This window comes from Geotrypetes seraphini, chromosome 14 (genome assembly GCF_902459505.1).
Source record: "Geotrypetes seraphini chromosome 14, aGeoSer1.1, whole genome shotgun sequence".
NCBI classification, from domain to species: domain Eukaryota; kingdom Metazoa; phylum Chordata; class Amphibia; order Gymnophiona; family Dermophiidae; genus Geotrypetes; species Geotrypetes seraphini.
The window spans coordinates 33,802,091-33,821,557 of NC_047097.1; the positions used below are offsets into that span (position 1 = coordinate 33,802,091).

At 44.1% G+C, this 19,467-nt stretch overlaps 1 protein-coding gene across 2 annotated transcripts in view; it reads left to right on the forward strand.

The window, feature by feature from the left end:
• Positions 1-19,467, forward strand: part of VPS13C (vacuolar protein sorting 13 homolog C) — a 442,250-nt gene that overhangs the window by 100,489 nt on the left and 322,294 nt on the right. For both annotated transcript variants that reach the window (XM_033920131.1, XM_033920132.1), the window contains exons 15-16: positions 3,809-3,950; positions 16,133-16,227. In XM_033920131.1, the coding sequence (XP_033776022.1) occupies positions 3,809-3,950; positions 16,133-16,227 (237 nt within the window). The remainder of the gene's footprint in view (positions 1-3,808; positions 3,951-16,132; positions 16,228-19,467) is intronic.

Here is a 19,467-nt window from a genome sequence, read left to right on the forward strand (position 1 = left end):
AAAAATTAAATTAAAATAATCAAATCTAAAAGAAAAATAAATCTGTTTAAATTTTGTTTAAATAATTGCCTGAAAGCAGGATCATAATTTACAAAACATTCTCATAGAAATGCTAAACCAAAAAGATTCACCTTAACCATTGATCTAAATTTGACATAAGACGGTTCTGGACGAATCGTAACTGGAAGAGAGTTTATATTGTAGCAATGCACAGCAATTTTCACTGTTCACTGCTTTTCCCTGTGCCTTGGAAATGTGCCAGAATAGGTCCCTTCATGTCCCAAAAAAAAGATTAACATGATTTTCTTGGAGGAAGGCTGACATTTGAATTTCTTCTTCGCTTGACAAGATTGATATCTCCACTCCATGCTTTGTCTTTTGCTTTCTGGGTCATAGCGATGGATCTATGTCTCGCCAATGTTGACAGTTCTCTCCAGAATATTCGGAGCATCATACTGTCTCGGGTGACAACCTCTACACGCTGCTGCTTGTGCAGATCAGTAAGCAGTTTGGGATCCCTTTGTGTGCAGACTTTCCTGTATCCCAAGTCACCATGCATTATGGCAAATGCAGATCCATAGCTGATATCCAAATTTGCAGCCAATTGAGACACTAATTTGTCTAATCAAGACATCCACCCTGTCGATGTGCTCTTGTATGCATGATGTTGATGGATGATCAGATCGACCTTCGTCGGTTACACCTGTTCTTCCCACTTTAAACCTTTTTACACACTCGTAAACCTTTCATTGATTCATGGTGCTGCTCGTATGTCCATACTGAGTCAACAGTGAATTTTCACAGGTTTCATTCTCTCTGCCCAAAGAAAGCACACTACTGCAGGTTCTTCGATGGTGCATTCTTGCAATGTGGTGCATCCATGTTTTTGACCTCATGGCTGCCAACGACTAAAGACCGAGCACTGTACTGTGCGTGGATGAACTATCCAAAAGGCAATGTATGAGTACTTATGTTGCATTTCGCTAACTCTTTTCTGGTTATTGCATAGTTTAACAATTGCCTTTAATTTTTGATTTGCCCTCATACAATAAAGTGAAGTAGAGTTAAGATCAGTAAATTGAAACTTAATAATAGGACTGCCATGAAACAGTTTCAAAAATATACAGCACTGAAATTAAAATGAGAGAGATACTAAAAGGGAGACATAATACTTATGAAGCATCTAATAAGCACAAATCAAAACATTCAAATGACATAGATATGATTCTAATGCTTTTCTATAATATTTATTTAGTTATCCATTTTCCCAGGGGAGTTCAGAGCAGTTTACATGAATTTATTCAGTTACTCAAGCATTTTCCCCTATCTGCCCCTATCTAATGTACCTAGGCATTGGGGTACCAAGTGGCCTGCTCAGGGTCACAGGGAACAATGTAGGCCTGAACCCACAATCACAGGATACTGAGGCTATAGTTATAAGCTCTGCACCACACACTCGGACATTGTATGTTATAAAATAGCAAGGCAACCATTGTCTGACAGAGATGGCAAACATAGTTAACAAAATATGGTGACACATAAAATGACAAAACGTGGTATGGTGAGCATAGAATGGCAGAACATAGCATGGCAGGGATAGTATTACAAGCATGGCTGACAAAATGAAACATGACATGGCAAAAATGGTAAGACTAGTGGTGTATAGCATGGAAGACATGGTACGGTAAACATTGAGTGGCGAGCATGGTAGACAACTTATCCTATAGCCAGGGGTCAAATGCAGATATTAGGTATGGACAAGATGGGTGGTACAGAGTGCTTTAGGATAAACAGATGGGAGGCTAAACTCAAGGCAAGTTGTTTATAGTTAAACAAGGTAGTTAGCATATGTGGGAAGCTAGTCCTGCAGAATGAACTGTGCCGAGCTCCGTCTCCATGGAGAGGATTCAGTATATAAACTTTGAATGTATAGTCAATCATCCGCGAATATCGGGGGAGTACTGTACAGATGAAAATAATTCCACCTCTTGAACATTTAAATAAGTTTTATAAAAAGTCTCACACAATTCAGACCCTCCCCCCCAAAAAAAAAATAATTCTGAACTTTTGTGAGGTCCCTGCAGATTGTGAGGCCCTAAGTTGTAGCTTGTTTAGCTTATACTGTAGATAAATCTGGTACTGCTGGAGGATCTTCAAGTTCAGCAGCAAGAGGGTTATGATCTTGCTATCATGCTCCAACAGGCAGTGGTGACTGATAGTGAGCAGTAACATTGAGTAGTGTTGCTCGTTACTAGATAATTTTATTTCTCCCAAAGAAATACTCCAGGTTTTTTTTTAAATTTTATTTTGGTGAGATTATGACAGGGAACTTTTTTTTTTTAAAAATAAATCTTTATTGATTTTCAAATATTGACAGTGCAATACACACATAACTGAACTTATGGCAGGGAACTTCTGGATAGGGAGGTAGACTGGTGGAGATCTTTTGAAGGGATGATGTGAAGGAGGAGATTGGTGATCATAGCTCAGGGGAGAGGAAGGTGATGGTTTTAGCTTTTAAAATGTGAGGTTCATTCAAGTGAGAGGAGAGAGTTAAGGCAACAATCTCTCCATCTCATTTTAGCTTCCTAAATTGGAATTTTAAATTCTCTCCATCTACCTATCCATTCTTTTTTTAAACTAGGTTTCTAAATTTAAATTTCTTTGTAATTATGGGCTTAATAGGGGTAGATGTGGGGTGGGTTTTCATTTTCCTAGACCGGACACTAAAACTTTTAAGAACCTAAGAATTTTAGGAAATGGATTTTTAAAATTATCACTCGGATTCTTGATCACTTGGAAATATGTAAAATGAATGAAAATAATTGTTCTTATTTTATAAAAAAAATTTTTTTTACTGAGGTTTTTGTTGGTCTTTGTGTGGGACTGACACACAAAATATATAGAGTTTCCATTCTCATGGCATGATATGATCCTTCCCCAAACCCCTAACTCCTAGTGGTGCTGCTCTTCCCTTTCTAACAAGATAATAGCTGCTCTTATTTATTTTCCTCTGCTAGATTAATCCAATGTGTGAAGGCATAATGCCAACAGGTCTTTTAAGAGCACTGGACCTGCTTGGTGCAGATTTAAGACAAATGTTAATATATAGTTTGGTGAGGGAGTGTGAAGACTGCAACCCAAGAACTCCTTAAAGTGGAAGGGTATAACACTCCCGTGTTATAACCTCTCCTATGGATAGCCTTGTTTAAATGTGTATCGTATTCAAAGGGTTATACCTTATTGCTGCCAAAAGCTTCGTTATTGGCTCAAAAATGTATACTTTTGCTTTGGCGGCAAAAATGTGGAAAAATGAATTGTTTACCTTGTTAAAGTATGAATATTTGGATGTTAAGAATTGTGGCCCTGGCTGTTGGAGGAAATTCCAGGCTATTTGGGCTCTGGTCTGGGATAGTTTGTCCCATGGTGCCTGAAATGCCCTCTTGAATTTTTGACACTGGAGTGCTTGGGAAGGGGGGGGGGGGGAATTGGGAATTGGGGGTGGTTCTTGCCTGATTTCTTGGTTGGGTCCATTTGTCTCCGGTTTATGGTTGTATTTGTTCCCAGAGTATTGTACCTTTTATCTTGTATTTCTATTTCAAAATAAAAATTTATTAAAAAAATAAATAAATAAAGTGTATCGTATATATGTGGTGGTTAGGTTTGTGGCATATTGTAGGGGGCTATTATCTTACTTACAGTGATCTGTAAATATGTTGCTCAGTTGACATAAGTTTTTAAAATACTTAGCAAGAAGATATTTTGTGTTTTTGTTTAAACAGTAATTATATATATTTTTTCCATTTAGGTAATAAGGTCTGGCCAAAAATTGGTTGGGAAAAAGACCTCACAGGGAGGAGAGAAAAAAGGTGGAGGATGGTTTGGTGGGTTTTGGGGCAGGAAGGAACCCAAGAAAAAGGAAGAGCAAGAAGAGTCATCAGTTTCAGAAAGTAAGTCCTGAAAATGAGCACAAAGTATCAAATTCTGTATAGTCTTCCTAAAATTAGGCGCTTGCATTGTCATGCCTAGCTGATGTAGATGCTTAACTTAATTGGTTAAAAGGCTCAATTGGTGCTGATAATTGGTACTTAACACATACATGTACCTAACCCAAAAACCATGATTCTATAAAAAGTAGTTGCCTACTTAAAAGTGAGTGTAGTTAGGGGAGGCAGATCATAGGCGTGTGCTTGAGTTAGGTGATAAAATCCGTAGCATAAAATACAGTGTGTCTAAAGTTAGGATGCCTAATGACGCTTAACATTGCTTAGGTGGCAATTAGTGTTATTCTAATAAGAATATAAGAACATAAGAATTGCCACTGCTGGGTCAGACCAGTGGTCCATCATGCCCAGCAGTCAGCTCACGCGGCAGCCCTCTGGTCAAAGACCAGCACCCTAACCGAGACTAGCCCTAACAGCGCACGTTCTTGTTCAGCAGGAACTTGTCTAACTTTGTCTTGAATCCCTGGAGGGTGTTTTCCCCTATAACAGCCTCCAGAAGAGCGTTCGAGCTTTCTACCACTCTCTGGGTGAAGAAGAACTTCCTTATGTTTGTATGGAATCTATCCCCTTTCAACTTTAGAGAATGCCCTCTCGTTCTCCCTACCTTGGAGAGGGTGAACAACCTGTCCTTATCTACTAAGTCTATCCCCTTCAGTACCTTGAATGTTTTGATCATGTCCCCTCTCAATCTCCTCTGTTCGAGGGAGAAGAGGCCCAGTCTCTAATCTTTCACTCTACAGTAGCTCCTCCAACCCCTTAACCATCTTAGTTGCTCTTCTCTGGACCCTTTCGAGTAGTACCGTGTCCTTCTTCATTTACGGCGATCAGTGCTGGACGCAATACTCCAAGTGAGGGCGCACCATGGCCCGGTACAGCGGCATGATAATTTCTGATCTGTTCATGATCCCCTTCTTTATCATTCCTAGCATTCTGTTTGTCCTTTTTGCTGCCGCCGCACATTGCGTGGACGGCTTCATCGACTTGTCGATCAGAACTCCCAAGTCCCTTTCTTGGGAGGTCTCTCCAAGAACCGCCCCGGACATCCTGTATTCATGCATGAGATTTTTGTTACCGAGAAACTTCAACAGGACTACACTAACTGACCAGTTCAGGACCCTGGGGAGGAAACTGAGACTAAGGACAAGGAAGATAGCCTTCTCAGAGATCCTGCCAGTACCGAGAGCGGACACAAAGAGACAGAGCGAACTACAATCAAGTAACTTTTGGCTGAGGAGATGGTGCGAGGAGGAGGGCTTCCACTTTGTTAGGAACTGGACTACCTTCTTGGGGAAGAACAAGCTATACAGAAGAGATGGACTGCACCTTAGCACAGCTGGGACGAGGATGCTGGCACGCAACGTCCAGAACGTCATAGACTTGGCTTTAAACTGAGAAGAAGGGGAAAGCCGATAGTCGACCTGACCTCGACACATCGGACATCAGTACTTGACAAAGGTACTGAACTGGGACAGTGCAAAAGAGGACTCGGGTCTGAGGGTGTATGGGTTGAAAAAGGACCTAAAGACGCATTGCAGGGATCGAGGGCACAAATGGACCAGGTAAGCGGCACCAACACAGAACAACAGGAAACAGAGGGGCAAAGTCATTGTGAAAAAGAGCCCAGGACTGAGTGGGAATTAGGAGAGCAGGAGGTGCAGGGGAAACAGGCAGAGGACGTCACAAACACACAACAGGAGGAGGACGAAGCTCAGGGGCTGGCAAACCATGAGGGAAACTGCAGGAATACCAAAGCACAAGGGAAACAAAGAGAGAGAACAAAAAACTGGGTCTTAAACTGCCTATACACAAATGCTAGGAGCCTGAGGGCCAAAATGGGAGAACTGGAAATCACAGCCAGCAATAAGGACCTAGACATAATTGGAGTCACAGAAACGTGGTGGACTGAGGACAATCAATGGGATGTGGCCATACCAGGGTACAAACTATACAGGAGAGACAGGACACATAAAAAGGGTGGAGGAATAGCGCTGTACATAAAAGACTCCATACCATCAGCCAGAACGGAAACAACAGTACGGGCGGATGGCCTGGAATCACTATGGGTTAAGCTACAGGGAGGAGCAGGAGCAGACATTAAACTGGGTCTGTACTACCGCCCATCTGGACAACCGGAAGAAATCGACCAGGAGATGGAGGCTGAACTGAAGCAGGTATGCAGAAGCGGAAATGTGGTGGTGATGGGGGACTTCAACCATCCTGGGATAGACTGGAGTATTGGGCACTCAAACTGTGCAAGAGAAACAAAATTCATAGAAGTCACGAGGGATTGTTTCATGGAGCAGCTGGTCACGGAACCAACAAGGGGCGATGCCACTCTTGACCTAATCTTCAACGGACTAGGGGGGACAGCAAAGGAGGTGGCGGTATTACCCCCACTAGGTAACAGCGATCACAACATGATCCAGTGCAGGCTTGAAATTGGATCATCAAAGGGGAAAAGAACCACAACGACGGCACTCAACTTCAAAAAAGGAAATTATGATGCCATGAGAAAAATGGTGGGAAAGAAGCTCAAAAGCAACATAGGGAAGACGGAATCCGTAGAAAAGGCCTGGACCTTATTCAAGGAGACTGTGCACGAAGCACAAAGCATATGCATCCCCAAGTTCAGAAAAGGGTGCAAAAAAAATAGAACAAAAAACCCAATGTGGATAACAAGTGCAGTAAAGAAGGCGATAAGCGACAAGAAAGCATCGTTCAGAAAATGGAAAAAAGACCAAACAGAGGAGAACCAAAAAGGGCACAAAGAACACCAGAAAGAGTGTCACCGAGTGGTTAGAAAAGCAAAAAGAGAATACGAAGAGAGACTGGCAAAGGAAGCAACAAACTTCAAGTCGTTCTTCAGATACGTCAAGGGGAAGCAACCGGTGAGAGAAGAAGTGGGACCATTGGACGATGGAAACAGAAAGGGAGTTGTAAAAGAAGAGAAAGAGATAGCTGACAGGTTAAATGAGTTCTTCACGTCAGTCTTCACGATGGAGAATATAACCACCATTCCGGAACCCGAGGAGATCGTAATAGGAGACCAAGACGATAGCTGGTCGATTTAGAGGTAAGCCAAGAGGATGTACTCAAGCAGATCGACAGACTAAAGAGCGACAAATCGCCGGGTCCGGATGGCATTCACCCAAGGGTACTCAAGGAACTAAAAGACGTAATAGCGGAGCCACTTCGACAGATATGCAACCTATCCTTAAAAACCGGAGAGATCCCGGAGGATTGGAAAATAGCAAATGTCACGCCCATCTTCAAGAAGGGCGCAAGGGGGGACCCGGGAAACTACAGGCCGGTGAGCCTGACCTCAGTCCCGGGAAAGATGATGGAGGCACTGATTAAAGACAGCATCTATGAGCACATCGAAAAAAATGGGCAGCTAAAACCGAGTCAACATGGCTTCTGTAAGGGTAGGTCATGCCTCACAAACTTATTGTACTTCTTTGAGGGAGTGAACAGCCAGGTGGATAAAGGGGAATCTATAGACATCATTTACCTTGATTTCCAAAAAGCCTTCGACAAGGTGCCACATGAGAGACTGCTTAAAAAGATATGGAACCACGGGGTACAAGGGGAGGTCCACCGATGGATCAAAAACTGGCTGGCAAACAGGAAGCAGAGGGTTGGCGTAAAGGGCCACTACTCAGACTGGAAAGGGGTCACGAGCGGAGTTCCGCAGGGGTCGGTGCTGGGACCACTCTTGTTCAATATCTACATAAATGACCTAGAGGCGGGAACTAAGTGTGAAGTCATTAAATTTGCAGATGACACCAAACTATACAGCAGGGCTCAAACCAAGGAAGACTGCGAGGATCTCCAAAAGGATCTAACGCAGCTGGAAAAGTGGGCCGAAAAGTGGCAGATGAGCTTCAACGTGGGGAAATGCAAGGTCATGCACGTGGGGAAAAAGAACCCGATGTTCACATACAAAATGGGGGGAACATCACTAGGGGTTAGTAACCTGGAGAGAGACCTGGGAGTGATGGTAGACGCAACACTGAAGGCATCGGCGCAATGCGCCACAGCCTCTAGGAAAGCAAACAGAATGCTGGGTATCATTAAGAAGGGTATTACGACCAGGACGAAGGAAGTCATCATGCTGCTGTATCGTGCAATGGTACGGCCGCATCTGGAGTACTGTGTCCAGTACTGGTCGCCGTACCTCAAGAAAGACATGGCGGTACTTGAGGGAGTACAAAGAAGAGCAACCAAACTGATAAAGGGAATGGAAAATCTCCCATATTCTGACAGATTGAAGCAGTTGGGACTTTTCTCCCTGGAAAAGCGAAGACTTAGAGGAGACATGATAGAAACCTTCAAGATCCTGAAGGGCATAGAAAAAGTAGACAGGGACAGATTTTTTAAATTAAGGGGCACCACAAGTACAAGGGGGCACTTGGAGAAATTGAAAGGGGACAGGTTTAGAACAAACGCTAGGAAGTTCTTCTTCACTCAGAGGGTAGTGGACACATGGAACGCGCTTCCAGAGGCTGTTGTAGACAAGAAAACATTAAATGGTTTCAAAGAAGGTTTGGATAGATTCCTAGAAGAAAAAGGGATTGGGGGGTATAGATAGGTATAGACCATTGCTCAGGCAATGGGCCTGATGGGCCGCCGCGGGAGCGGACCGCTGAGCAGGATGGACCTATGGTCTGCCTCAGCGGAGGCAACTTCTTATGTTCTTATGTTCTTATGACATGTATCACTTTACACTTATCCATGTTGAACCTCATCTGCCATGTCGATGCCCCTTCCTCGAGCTTGATTATGTCACGTTGCAGATCTTTGCAATCCCCCTGCGTCTTCACTACTCTGAATAACTTCGTATCGTCTGCAAATTTAATCACCTCACTTGTCGTACCAATGTCCAGATCATTTATTTGTTTCCTATGCTCCAGCCAGTTTCTAATCTATATGAGTATTTCACCCTCGATTTCCATGGTTCGCAATTTTCTGAAGTAGTCGTTCATGCGGAACCTTGTCAAACGCCTTCTGAAAATCCAGATATACAATGTCGACCAGATCGCCCTTGTCTATCTTGTCTGTTTACTCCCTCAAAGAAGTGCAGGAAGTTCGTCAAACACGATCTGCCTTTGCTAAAACCGTGCTGACTGGTCCTCATCATCCCATGTCTGTGCACCTAACTTTTCTAGAATTGTGCTTAGCAGCACATTAGTCTGTGCCAATTTTTTAGGGGTCCTATATACAGTAGAATCAGACTCAAAATGGACATCTAATATCTGTTAATGTTTAAAGAAACATTTTAAGCACTCCAACCTGAAATATCAGAGTAGCACCTTCAGGTTAGTTGTTGGATCCTGTTTGGATCACGTGAAAAGTTTTTTGGAAAGCAAAATGTTAGCAAGAACATAAGATTTGCCTCCGCTGGGTCAGACCAGAGGTCCATCGCACCCAGCAGTCCACTCCCGCAAGTGACCTGTAAGTGATCCTTTATATCCTTCAATCCCTTTTATCCTTCCTTTATCTATAGCCTTCTAACTGTACCCTTCTTTATCCTATATCTTCCCTATCTATATCCGTCAATAACTTTTTCTTTCAAGAATTTATCCAATTTCTCTTTGAAACCCTGTAAAGTACTCTGTCCTATCACACCCTCCGGAAGCGCATTCCAGGTATCCATCACCCTCTGAGTGAAGAAGTACTTCCTAGCATTGGTTCTAAACCTGTCCCCTTTTAATTTCTCCAAGTGCCCTTGTAGTTCCCCCATAGGCTGAAGAATCTGTCCCTCTACACATTCTCAATGCCTTTCATGATCTTATATGTCTCTATCATGTCTCCTCTGAGTCTCCGCTTCTCCAGGGAGAAGAGCCCCAGTTTTTCTAGCCTGTCTGCGTATGAAAGGTTTTCCATACCCTTTATCATACGTGTAGCTCTTCTCTGGACCCTCTCAAGTATCGCCATATCCTTCTTCAGGTACGGCGACCAGTACTAGACACAGTACTCCAGATGCGGGCGCACCATCGCTCGATACAGCGGCAGGATAACTTCCTTCGTTCTGGTTGTAATACCCTTCTTTATGATACCCAACATTCTGTTTGCTTTCCTTGAGGCCGCTGCGCATTGTGCTGTTGGCTTCATTGTGGTGTCTGCCAGCACTCCCAGGTCCTTTTCAAGGTTACTTTCCTCCAGTACCAACCCCCCCATTTTGTAGCTGAACCTCAGGTTCTTTTTCCCTACATGCATGATCTTGCATTTCTCCACATTGAAGTTCATCTGCCATTTATTTGCCCACTCCTCCAGCTTGTTCAGATCCCTTTGTAATTCTTCGCATTCCTCTACTGTTCTAACCCTGCTACAGAGTTTGGTGTCATCCGCAAATTTTATAACTTCATACTTCATCCCTGTTTCTAGGTCATTAATAAATACATTGAACAGCAGCGGTCCGAGTACTGACCCCTGCGGGACACCGCTCGTGACCTCTCTCCAGTCTGAGTAGTAGCCCTTCACTCCCACCCTCTGCTTCCTGCCCGCCAACCAGTGCCTAACCCTTCTGTGTACGTCGCCTTCCACCCCGTGGTTCCACAGCTTCCTAAGCAGCCGTTCATGGGGTACCTTGTCAAAGGCTTTTTGGAAGTCAAGATAAATGATGTCTATGGGATCTCCTCTGTCCATCTGTCTGTTTATCTCTTCAAAGAAGTGCAGCAAGTTCATTTGACACGATCTTCCTTTGCAGAAGCCTTTTCAGTGTCCTGTTTCTGTCTATGTGTTCACTGATGCTGTTTTTTTTATCAGTGCTTCCACCATCTTGCCCAGAACCGAAGTCAGACTTACCGGTATGTAGTTTCCCAGGTCCCCTCTTGATCCCTTTTTGAAGATAGGTGTAACATTTGCTACTCTCCAGTCCTCTGGGATCTCCCCTGTTTTCAAGGATAGGTTGCAAATTCTGCTATTTCGTTTTTCAGTTCTTTTAATACCCTTGGGTGGATTCCATCCGGGCTCAGGGATTTGTCTGTTTTCAATCTATCTACCTGCTGGAGGACATCCTCGAGGCTTACCTCTATTGTTGATAGTTTTTCTTCTTGGTCTCCATTGAAGATTTTCTTATACACATAGAATTCTGGAATGTTTAAATATCAAATTTTATGCCTTTCAACTATAAAATTACTTTGGAATAAACCATCTGTGGCATGATGAGATGAAATGGTTAGATATGTTACTTTGTTAGAAGTTCCCTAGTCATTATTTATTAAGATGTGCCTTCAAGTCCCTTCTTGAAGAAAGGTTGAGAAACTGTAAACTATCACAAGATATGAACTAACTCGTATAAAAACAGAAGTCTACACTAAATTACATAGGAATTCTTGCAGTAGTAGCGCTTATTCTCGGGAATCACACTTCACTCTAGGTGCATTAGTTTGCACCAACTGAAATGTGGCGAGGATCCCCCTTATCCTAAAATTACACATGTAAATGCCATTGATTTCTCCCCCCCCTCAATCCTCCCATTTCCATACCCTATGTTTTGGACTCGCATGTTCAATTTAAGGCATATAACATGTAATTAAATCTAATTAGCACTGATAATTGCTTGTTAAAATGCCAACTATCAGTATTAATTTTCTTATTTAGTTAAGTTATGCATGCAAATTAGTTACATGCCCAAATTTTGCAAGCGCAATTCAAAGCTCCGCTGAAATAAACTTTTTCTACCAATGTAGTAAACCAATGGCATGCAAATTAATGCTATGTAAAAAAAAATATTTATATTTCTGACGGGAGGGGGGAGGAAGTGGGGGGGGAAATCCACACACATCTTGGGAGTAATTTACCACAGTTCCTCATAAAGAATATAAGGTGTATCTCTCCTTCTTAGTGAGTGGGCATTTGCTCACACACTGATAAAAAGAGTTAAATGTCCACCTTTTGGGTTTTGGAGGCAGAAGTGATGTCTACTTGCTCCTGCCTCTGGCACTGCAGTCTTGCAAAATGGCTGCTCCTGACCCCCACCAGTGCATACAAATGCACCAATTCATCACTAGGGGCCAGTCTGGCAAATAAGAGACCCGTAGTAGTGTATCCCAATGCACCACCATGGATTGGTCACTAGGTTTTTGCAAGATGTTGGCACGGGAGGTTGGAGTGAGTAGGCATCACTCTTGCTTCTCAACCCAAAGGTAGGCAGGAGATTTGGCATAGTCTGAGACTCATTAAGCTACCATGTAAATGGCTAGATTCACTAAATTCCCCAATCGTTTCCTGACCCCGACCCAATTCACTAACTTTCTGCCCAATCAATCTCCCACCCGATCCGATCTGCACATGCAAATGAAGGGAAATGGCATGCATAAGTAGGAACTAATAAACACTTTCACAAAAAAGGTGAACAATGTCTGATGGATACCAAAAGCACAGTTCAGGCTTAATCACAATGTGCAATTTGAAAAAAAACAGAGGAAAAAGCCTCAGACTGAGGCCCTCCCACCACCACAAAAGGTGGTTAAAGGTGGTTAGGCGTTAACCTCACTGGCAAGAAACCTCTATTTCATTACAGACAGATAAAAGCCTTATACGGTGCTGTTTATGCTATTTGTGCTTAAAAGATAGAAGAAAAAATATCTTTCCACTTATCTTCTGTTTGATCGGTACACCAATGGTGACCAGCGTTTCACAAGTCTGCTGCCTCAGGGCATAAGTAGGATGCTATCGATTCACCAAGCAGAAGAAGAAACACCGATTGGATTTGCTGATCTGAAATGAAGCGACTGCTGAGGACCAGTCGCTTACTGTCCTTGCCATCTTTCCTACATAACATAACTTTATTCTTCTATACCGCCACAATCAAATGATTTCTAGGCGATTTACACAAAAGAGAGCTGGACAATCAGCAAAATATAAAATACTACTAATAAAAGTACAACATGTTTCCTAAAGTATAGACAGTGCAAGGTTTTTGTTATGAAACTTCAATTAGGAAATGAATTTATCAAATAGTACAGTTTTAATTTATTTTCGAAATTCGCCATAAGACAACATGGCTCCACTAATATAATTACCCAACCAGAACTATTGTTTACTTGCTTGAAATGCAAGCATCCTATCCGAAAAAAGACCTGTATCTACAACCAGTGATCTTTGGATATGTGAATAAATTGCAATTCCTGGTTATCCTCGTAGGGCTGTATAGCACAAAATGAGATAGAAGGTAGGGGGCCAAACCCCAAACCAGCTTAAAATAAATACAGGAAAACTTAAATATTACTCATGCTTCCACTGGCAGCCAATGCAACATTCGGTAGTAAGGACTAATATGATCATTTTTCTTCAACCAAAATATCAGACGGACAGCCGTGTTCTGCACTATTCTCAGTTTTCTCAGAATTTTCTTTGGTACTCCCAAATAAACAATGTTGCAATAGTCCAGTATAGATAGCACCAATGCCTGCAACCTTCAAAATAAAATTAACAAACTGTACATATGCGTATGAACTCCCTTTTTATTCTGCAAAAAGCGCAGTGCAAGCTCGTGGTTTTAAGCCACGGTTTTAACCCGCGGGTTTAAAGCGTGTTCTGTTCCATAATCAAAGCGTGTTCTTGTTACATAATCTGGCTGCACAAATTGAAATGATTCCTTTATTTTGACCTTGCTTGTGTGAAGAGCAAGCACATGTGCAAATTGCAGCTACAACCAACAAGGATAATCATTGCATGTGTCCCTCCTTGAGGGCCGCAATCCAGTTGGGTTTTCAGGATTTCCCCAATGAATATGCATTGAAAGCAGTGCATGCACATAGATCTCATGCATATTCATTGGGGAAATCCTGAAAACCCGACTGGATTGCGGCCCTGAAGGAGGGACTTTGAGACTCCTGCTTTACAGCAATCTGTGGGGTTGCTTATGGGCATGCGTCCGATCGGATCATTTGCATGAAGAATCTGTAGTGAATTGGTCGCTCGGCAAAACTTGGCCAAGAATCGTTCAACAACGATCCAGATTGGTGAGTTTAGTGAATCTAGGCCAGGGGTCTTAAAGTCCCTTATTGAGGGCCACAATCCAGTCGGGTTTTCAGGATTCCCCAATGAATATGCATGAGATCTATGTGCATGCACTGGTTTCAATGCATATTCATTGGGGAAATCCTGAAAACCCGACTGGATTGCGGCCTTCGAGGAGGGACTTTGAGATCCCTGATCTAGGCCATAGTGGTTAAAGAAAGGGCTTGGGATATTGATCCATTGAGCTAGCAGGATGATACTTGTCAGGTCGTGGAATCTGCCGTAAAGGGTCATATGAAGTAAAATGCTGTACATGTCATCAGATGACCTCTTTGCTCCTGTGCTAGAATCTTTTACTCCAGCCCTCAGTTGGAGTAAAGATTCAACACTAAAGGGTAAGCTCAAAAAAACCCTGCATCAGTTTCAGTATTTATATATCGAACAATTGCAGATTCAGCCTGTAGGCATGCATTTTAATAACCACTGTGCAATCCTTCAACACAGTGCAGCCCCCATTTTTTTTTTTTTTTTCATTTAGGTAACTTTGGTGATGTTTTATTTGCTTTTGGGAACTATATACCAGAATTTCGCAACCTTTTCAAGCGAAGTACTAAAAAATACCAACTGAGTACCCCCAGCCAAACTCCACCCCAAACCTGCCCCAACTCTGCCCCTGACTCCACCCCCATAATAATAATACTAATTGTAATTCAATTTCTTCCATCCATTTTTCATATACACACAATCAAATCTTATTAATACATAATGGTAACCACAAAATTTAAAAAAAACAGAAAGCACACTGTACGCAGAAAAAATGTTAATTATCATCTATCTTCAGGTTTTTTCAAAGATGTCAAGGCAGATGACTTTAAAATATGCAATGGCACCTCAGTAACAACTATAGAAAAATAGATAAATATAATGCAAAGTAGACAGCAGATATAAATTCTCAAAAATGACACATTTTGATCTCTAAATTGAAAATAAAATCATTTTTCCTACCTTTGTTGTCTTGTGATTTCATGAGTCCGGTTGTACTTCCTTCTGACTGTGCATCCTTTCTTTCTTTCCCCTGCTATATACCATAGTTAGTAGTGTATATTCTTTTGGAAAAAGCATGTGCTTTTTACACACAGGAAAAATTGTTAATTTTGGGGGATTGTTTTTACTGGTTCTGGGTAAAAATAATTGTTGTAAATGAATGCATATCCCACTTACTCATCTTTATAGGACCCCCAGGGACCCCTGAAGAAGACATTTTGTCGAAATGAGGACCGTGTTGGGTCCTGTATCCCTAGCGGACTAGGTCCTTTAAGGCTCTTATGTGGATGATTTATTTTTATGTGGATGGAATTATTTTATGTGGATGATTTCAGTGTACCTTTGGAACTTTTGACACTTTCAAATAAAGTCCATTTAGGAACATCGTCACTCCACAGAGTTTTTTTTGTTTTCTTTAGTTGGGGACCACACCATGAACTTAATGCACAGCTTGGGGTGGGCAATTTTGTAAGGAGGGTAGCAACAATTAGGCATGGATGTATATAAAATGATCAGAATACAGGCATACACATGTGTGGATATGTAAATGCCAATATTTTGACAATGTGCTATTCTAAATAAGATGATATATATTTTTTTTAATTTCGGTGTACATAGTTATGCACTGAAACTATGGAATATATAATTTATGCACAGTGTCAGCAATCTAGGCCTGAACATCAGCTCTTATTGCTGATGTGAGTGGCGTCAACTAAAATATACATGTTTGCTATGCTAGTATTCTATAATTTCTTACAGGACAGGCTTCAAATAGATGAACTATCTTGACACCTGGCCATAGGTGCCCTTTATTAGAAATGTACAATATGATTATGTGCAAGGAGGAAACTCTGCGTTAATTGTATGGGAAGATGCTGGGGATGCAATCGACTGTTTTTGCAGAGACTTTGCAGTGTGTTATGAATTTTGTGAGATATTTTAAAATATCATATTTGTATATAGGAAACACAGCTGTTTTCAAAAATGGTGCAATGAATATGGTTTACCTGGTTATGAGAAGTTTTGGTTTTTTTCGCCTTTGGGCCATTTTATCAAAATAGTTGTTTGTTGTGTTGAAGACTCCACACAAACTAATTTGAGCAAATATTTTACAGATATTGATGAATTTATGACCCCAGAAGAAAAGACTAAACTGTTTACTGCCATTGGATACAGTGAAAGCTTTCATAACCTTACGTTACCCAAAGAGGTAAAAAATTAATACTATGTATCGCAAAGAAAATATTACTGTTTATTTGTATACAGTATATAGGAATAGCTCATTCCATAGCAAAGCAGCAGATGAATCCAGACTAGTGGGTATAGCTCACATCGACCAGCAGGTGGAGATAGAGAACTGATTAACAGTTGGCCTTAAAGCCTGGTGTTCCTCTTGTTACTTCAGTTTTGCTCTATCTCCCAGCAGGAATGGAGCTTACTCTACTAGCTCCTGGATTCTGGCTGGGGCCGGTTTAGGTGGTGTTCCTGTGGCTTCCTCTGTTGAGACTCTGTCTCTTCAGTAGGACAGGGGTGCCTGGCTGATCGGTGCCGGCTTTGGGAGCTACACCTGGGCCCTCCCAGGTCCCTTCTCCACCCTCCCCTCCATTTGTTTGAGCGGGTTCTTGGGCCACTGCAGGAGGTTTGTGCTTAGGTTTCTTCATTCCAGTAAAAAAAAAAAAAAAAAAACCAACGACTTCCTGCTTGTGCTGAGCCGTGCTGTGTTCGTGTGGCTTTCAGTGCGATTACCAGCTGTTACCCGACTGCAGTTAGAGCGGGGGACCGGTTGGTGAGTAACTTTGTTTGCTGTCTGCCTCCTCTTGCGTTCGTTGGTCGTTCGGGTCGTTCCGGCGGTAGCGGGGGGTGGGCGGAGTCGGCGCGGCGGCGTGTTGCCGCGTTTGTGAAAAAAAAAAAAAAAAAGTTTTTTGTATCGCCGTTTTTAGCGATGGCAGCAGAGGCTACTCAGCGGTGCTCGCGCTGTGGGAAGCGCCGAGCACTGTCGGGCTTCTGCTCTGCAGGGTGTGGGGATACACCGGCAGAAGATGCCTTCCTGCAAGCGTGTGAGTTAGCCATCTCCCGTGTCAGCGGGGCACGGTCTACTTCCCCGGGCCTCGAGGGCGACTCGGGGGGACTGCAAGGCTCTGCCGCGGCTGAGGGGAGGTCAGCGGCGGTCGGGGAGCCAGGGTCGCTAGGGGACGGCGCGGCTGCGCGCCCTAGCATTGATCAGGCCGGTTCTTCTTTAATGGGGGTGAGTTCCTTCTCCCCGGAGTTTATTATGCTATTGCACCGAGCTGTTCTGCTACAGGGCTCGCAGCCGGCCCAGTCGGTACCGGCGACCTGGCCGTCCCTCCCTGGGCCTTCTACCTCCACGGGCTTATCCGGTGCTAATGCCGGCCCGACTACGGGTCCTGTGCTGTCGCCTGGGCGGTCGCAGGGGGCGAAGAAACGCAGACTCGCGACCGTGGACGCAGAGGGTAATCTTCCCTTATCACCTTTCTCCCTTCCTGAATCATTAGAGGAAGGGGAGGTCTTAGATTGGGAGGCAGAGGATCCCCCGGGCAGGGAAGTTGATGATCCTTCCGCGCTCCGGCTGTTTCATAGAGAGGAGCTGGCGTCCTTGATTTCCAAGGCTTTGCAGGGTTTAAATATCTCTCAGGAGGATGCTAAGGTGTCGGGTAACCCCCTGATGGCAGGTACGCGTAAGCCACCTAGGTCCTTTCCGGTGCATGAAGCCATGCAGGAGCTGATCTCGGCGCAATGGGATACGCCGGAGGCCAGTTTACGAGTGGCAAAGGCCATGCGGCTCCTGTATCCGGTTGACCCGACCGAACTTGAAAAGTTTCGGTTACCTAGGGTGGACGCTTTGGTGGCAGCGGTAACGAAAAAGACTACCTTGCCGGTGGAAGGGGGGGTGACACTAAAGGATGCGCAGGATAGGAAGATTGAATCTTCACTAAAAATGTCCTTTGAAGTAGCTGCGGTTACCTTACAGGCCGCTATTTGCAGCTCGTATGCGGCGAGGGCATGTTTGCAGTGGTCACAAGGGATGACCGATAATTTAATGGAGTCCGGGGGTTCTGTCCCTTCGGAACTGGCTGATTTGGAGTCAGGCTTGGCCTATTTGGCAGACTCCTTATATGACATTATTCGAGCATCTGCGAAACAGATGTCTCTGTCAGTGGTATCGCGCAGATCCTTATGGCTCCGACATTGGGCAGCAGATGCTGCATCCAAGCTTAGGCTGGTGAGACTCCCTTTTAAGGGAGGTTTATTATTTGGAGAGGACTTAGAGAAATTGGTGAAAGATTTTGGGGATACCAAAACACAGCGTCTACCGGAGGATAGGGCTAGGCCCCCGGTGAGGTCCTCCTCGTCTAGACCGCGCTTCAGAGATGTGAGGCGGTCCAGGCCTGGTAAACCATTCTTCAGATCAGCATATGGTTCTTTCTCTGCGGCGAGGCCTAGGTTTCAGCAGAGGAGTTCCTTTCGTACGACGAAACCCTCTTCAGGTCACCCCACCAAGTCGCACTCCGCAATGACGGTGGCTTGGCTCCCTCCGCCCTTCCCTTAGGGGGCCGGCTTTCGGCGTTCCGGGCGGAGTGGGCCACAATCACGTCAGATCAGTGGGTGTTGGACATTGTTCGGGAAGGGTACAAGTTGGAGTTCGCCTCTCCCGTCGAAGATTCTTTCTTGGTGTCCCCGTGCCATGGGGCGGCCAAGGGAGAGGCGGTCCGCATGACTCTTCAGGGGCTGCTCGATCTGGGGGCGGTGGTACCGGTACCCCCGGAAGAGGTAGGCCGCGGGATATATTCCCTGTACTTCATTGTTCCAAAGAAGGGGGGGTCGTTCAGACCGGTGCTGGACCTCAAAGTGGTCAACAGATTTCTCAATGTTCGCCATTTCCGGATGGAGACGGTACGCTCGGTCATTGCGGCAGTTCGACCGGGAGAGTTCCTCACGTCCCTAGATCTCAAGGAGGCGTACCTACATATCCCGATCTGGCCTCCGCATCAGCGGTATCTAAGGTTTGCGATTCTTGGCCAGCACTATCAGTTTCGGGCAATGCCCTTTGGCCTGGCGACGGCTCCCCGCACCTTTTCCAAAGTCATGGTCGTGGTAGCAGCCTCTCTTCGCAAGGAAGGGATTCGGGTACACCCTTACTTAGACGACTGGCTGATCCGCGCCTCGTCCAGACAGGAGAGTTTGTCGGTTACTCAGAGGGTAATATCTCTCCTTCAGTCGTTAGGGTGGATCGTCAATTTTCCCAAGAGTTTTCTGTCCCCGTCGCAGTCTTTGGTACATCTGGGGGTCAGATTCGACACTGCTCTGGGGAGAGTATTTCTACCCCGAGACCGGGGAGAGAAATTGCAGGCTCAGATTCGCCTACTTCTCGGGTCGCCCAGACCTCGGGTTTGGGATTATGTGCAGGTTTTGGGCTCCATGGTAGCGACTC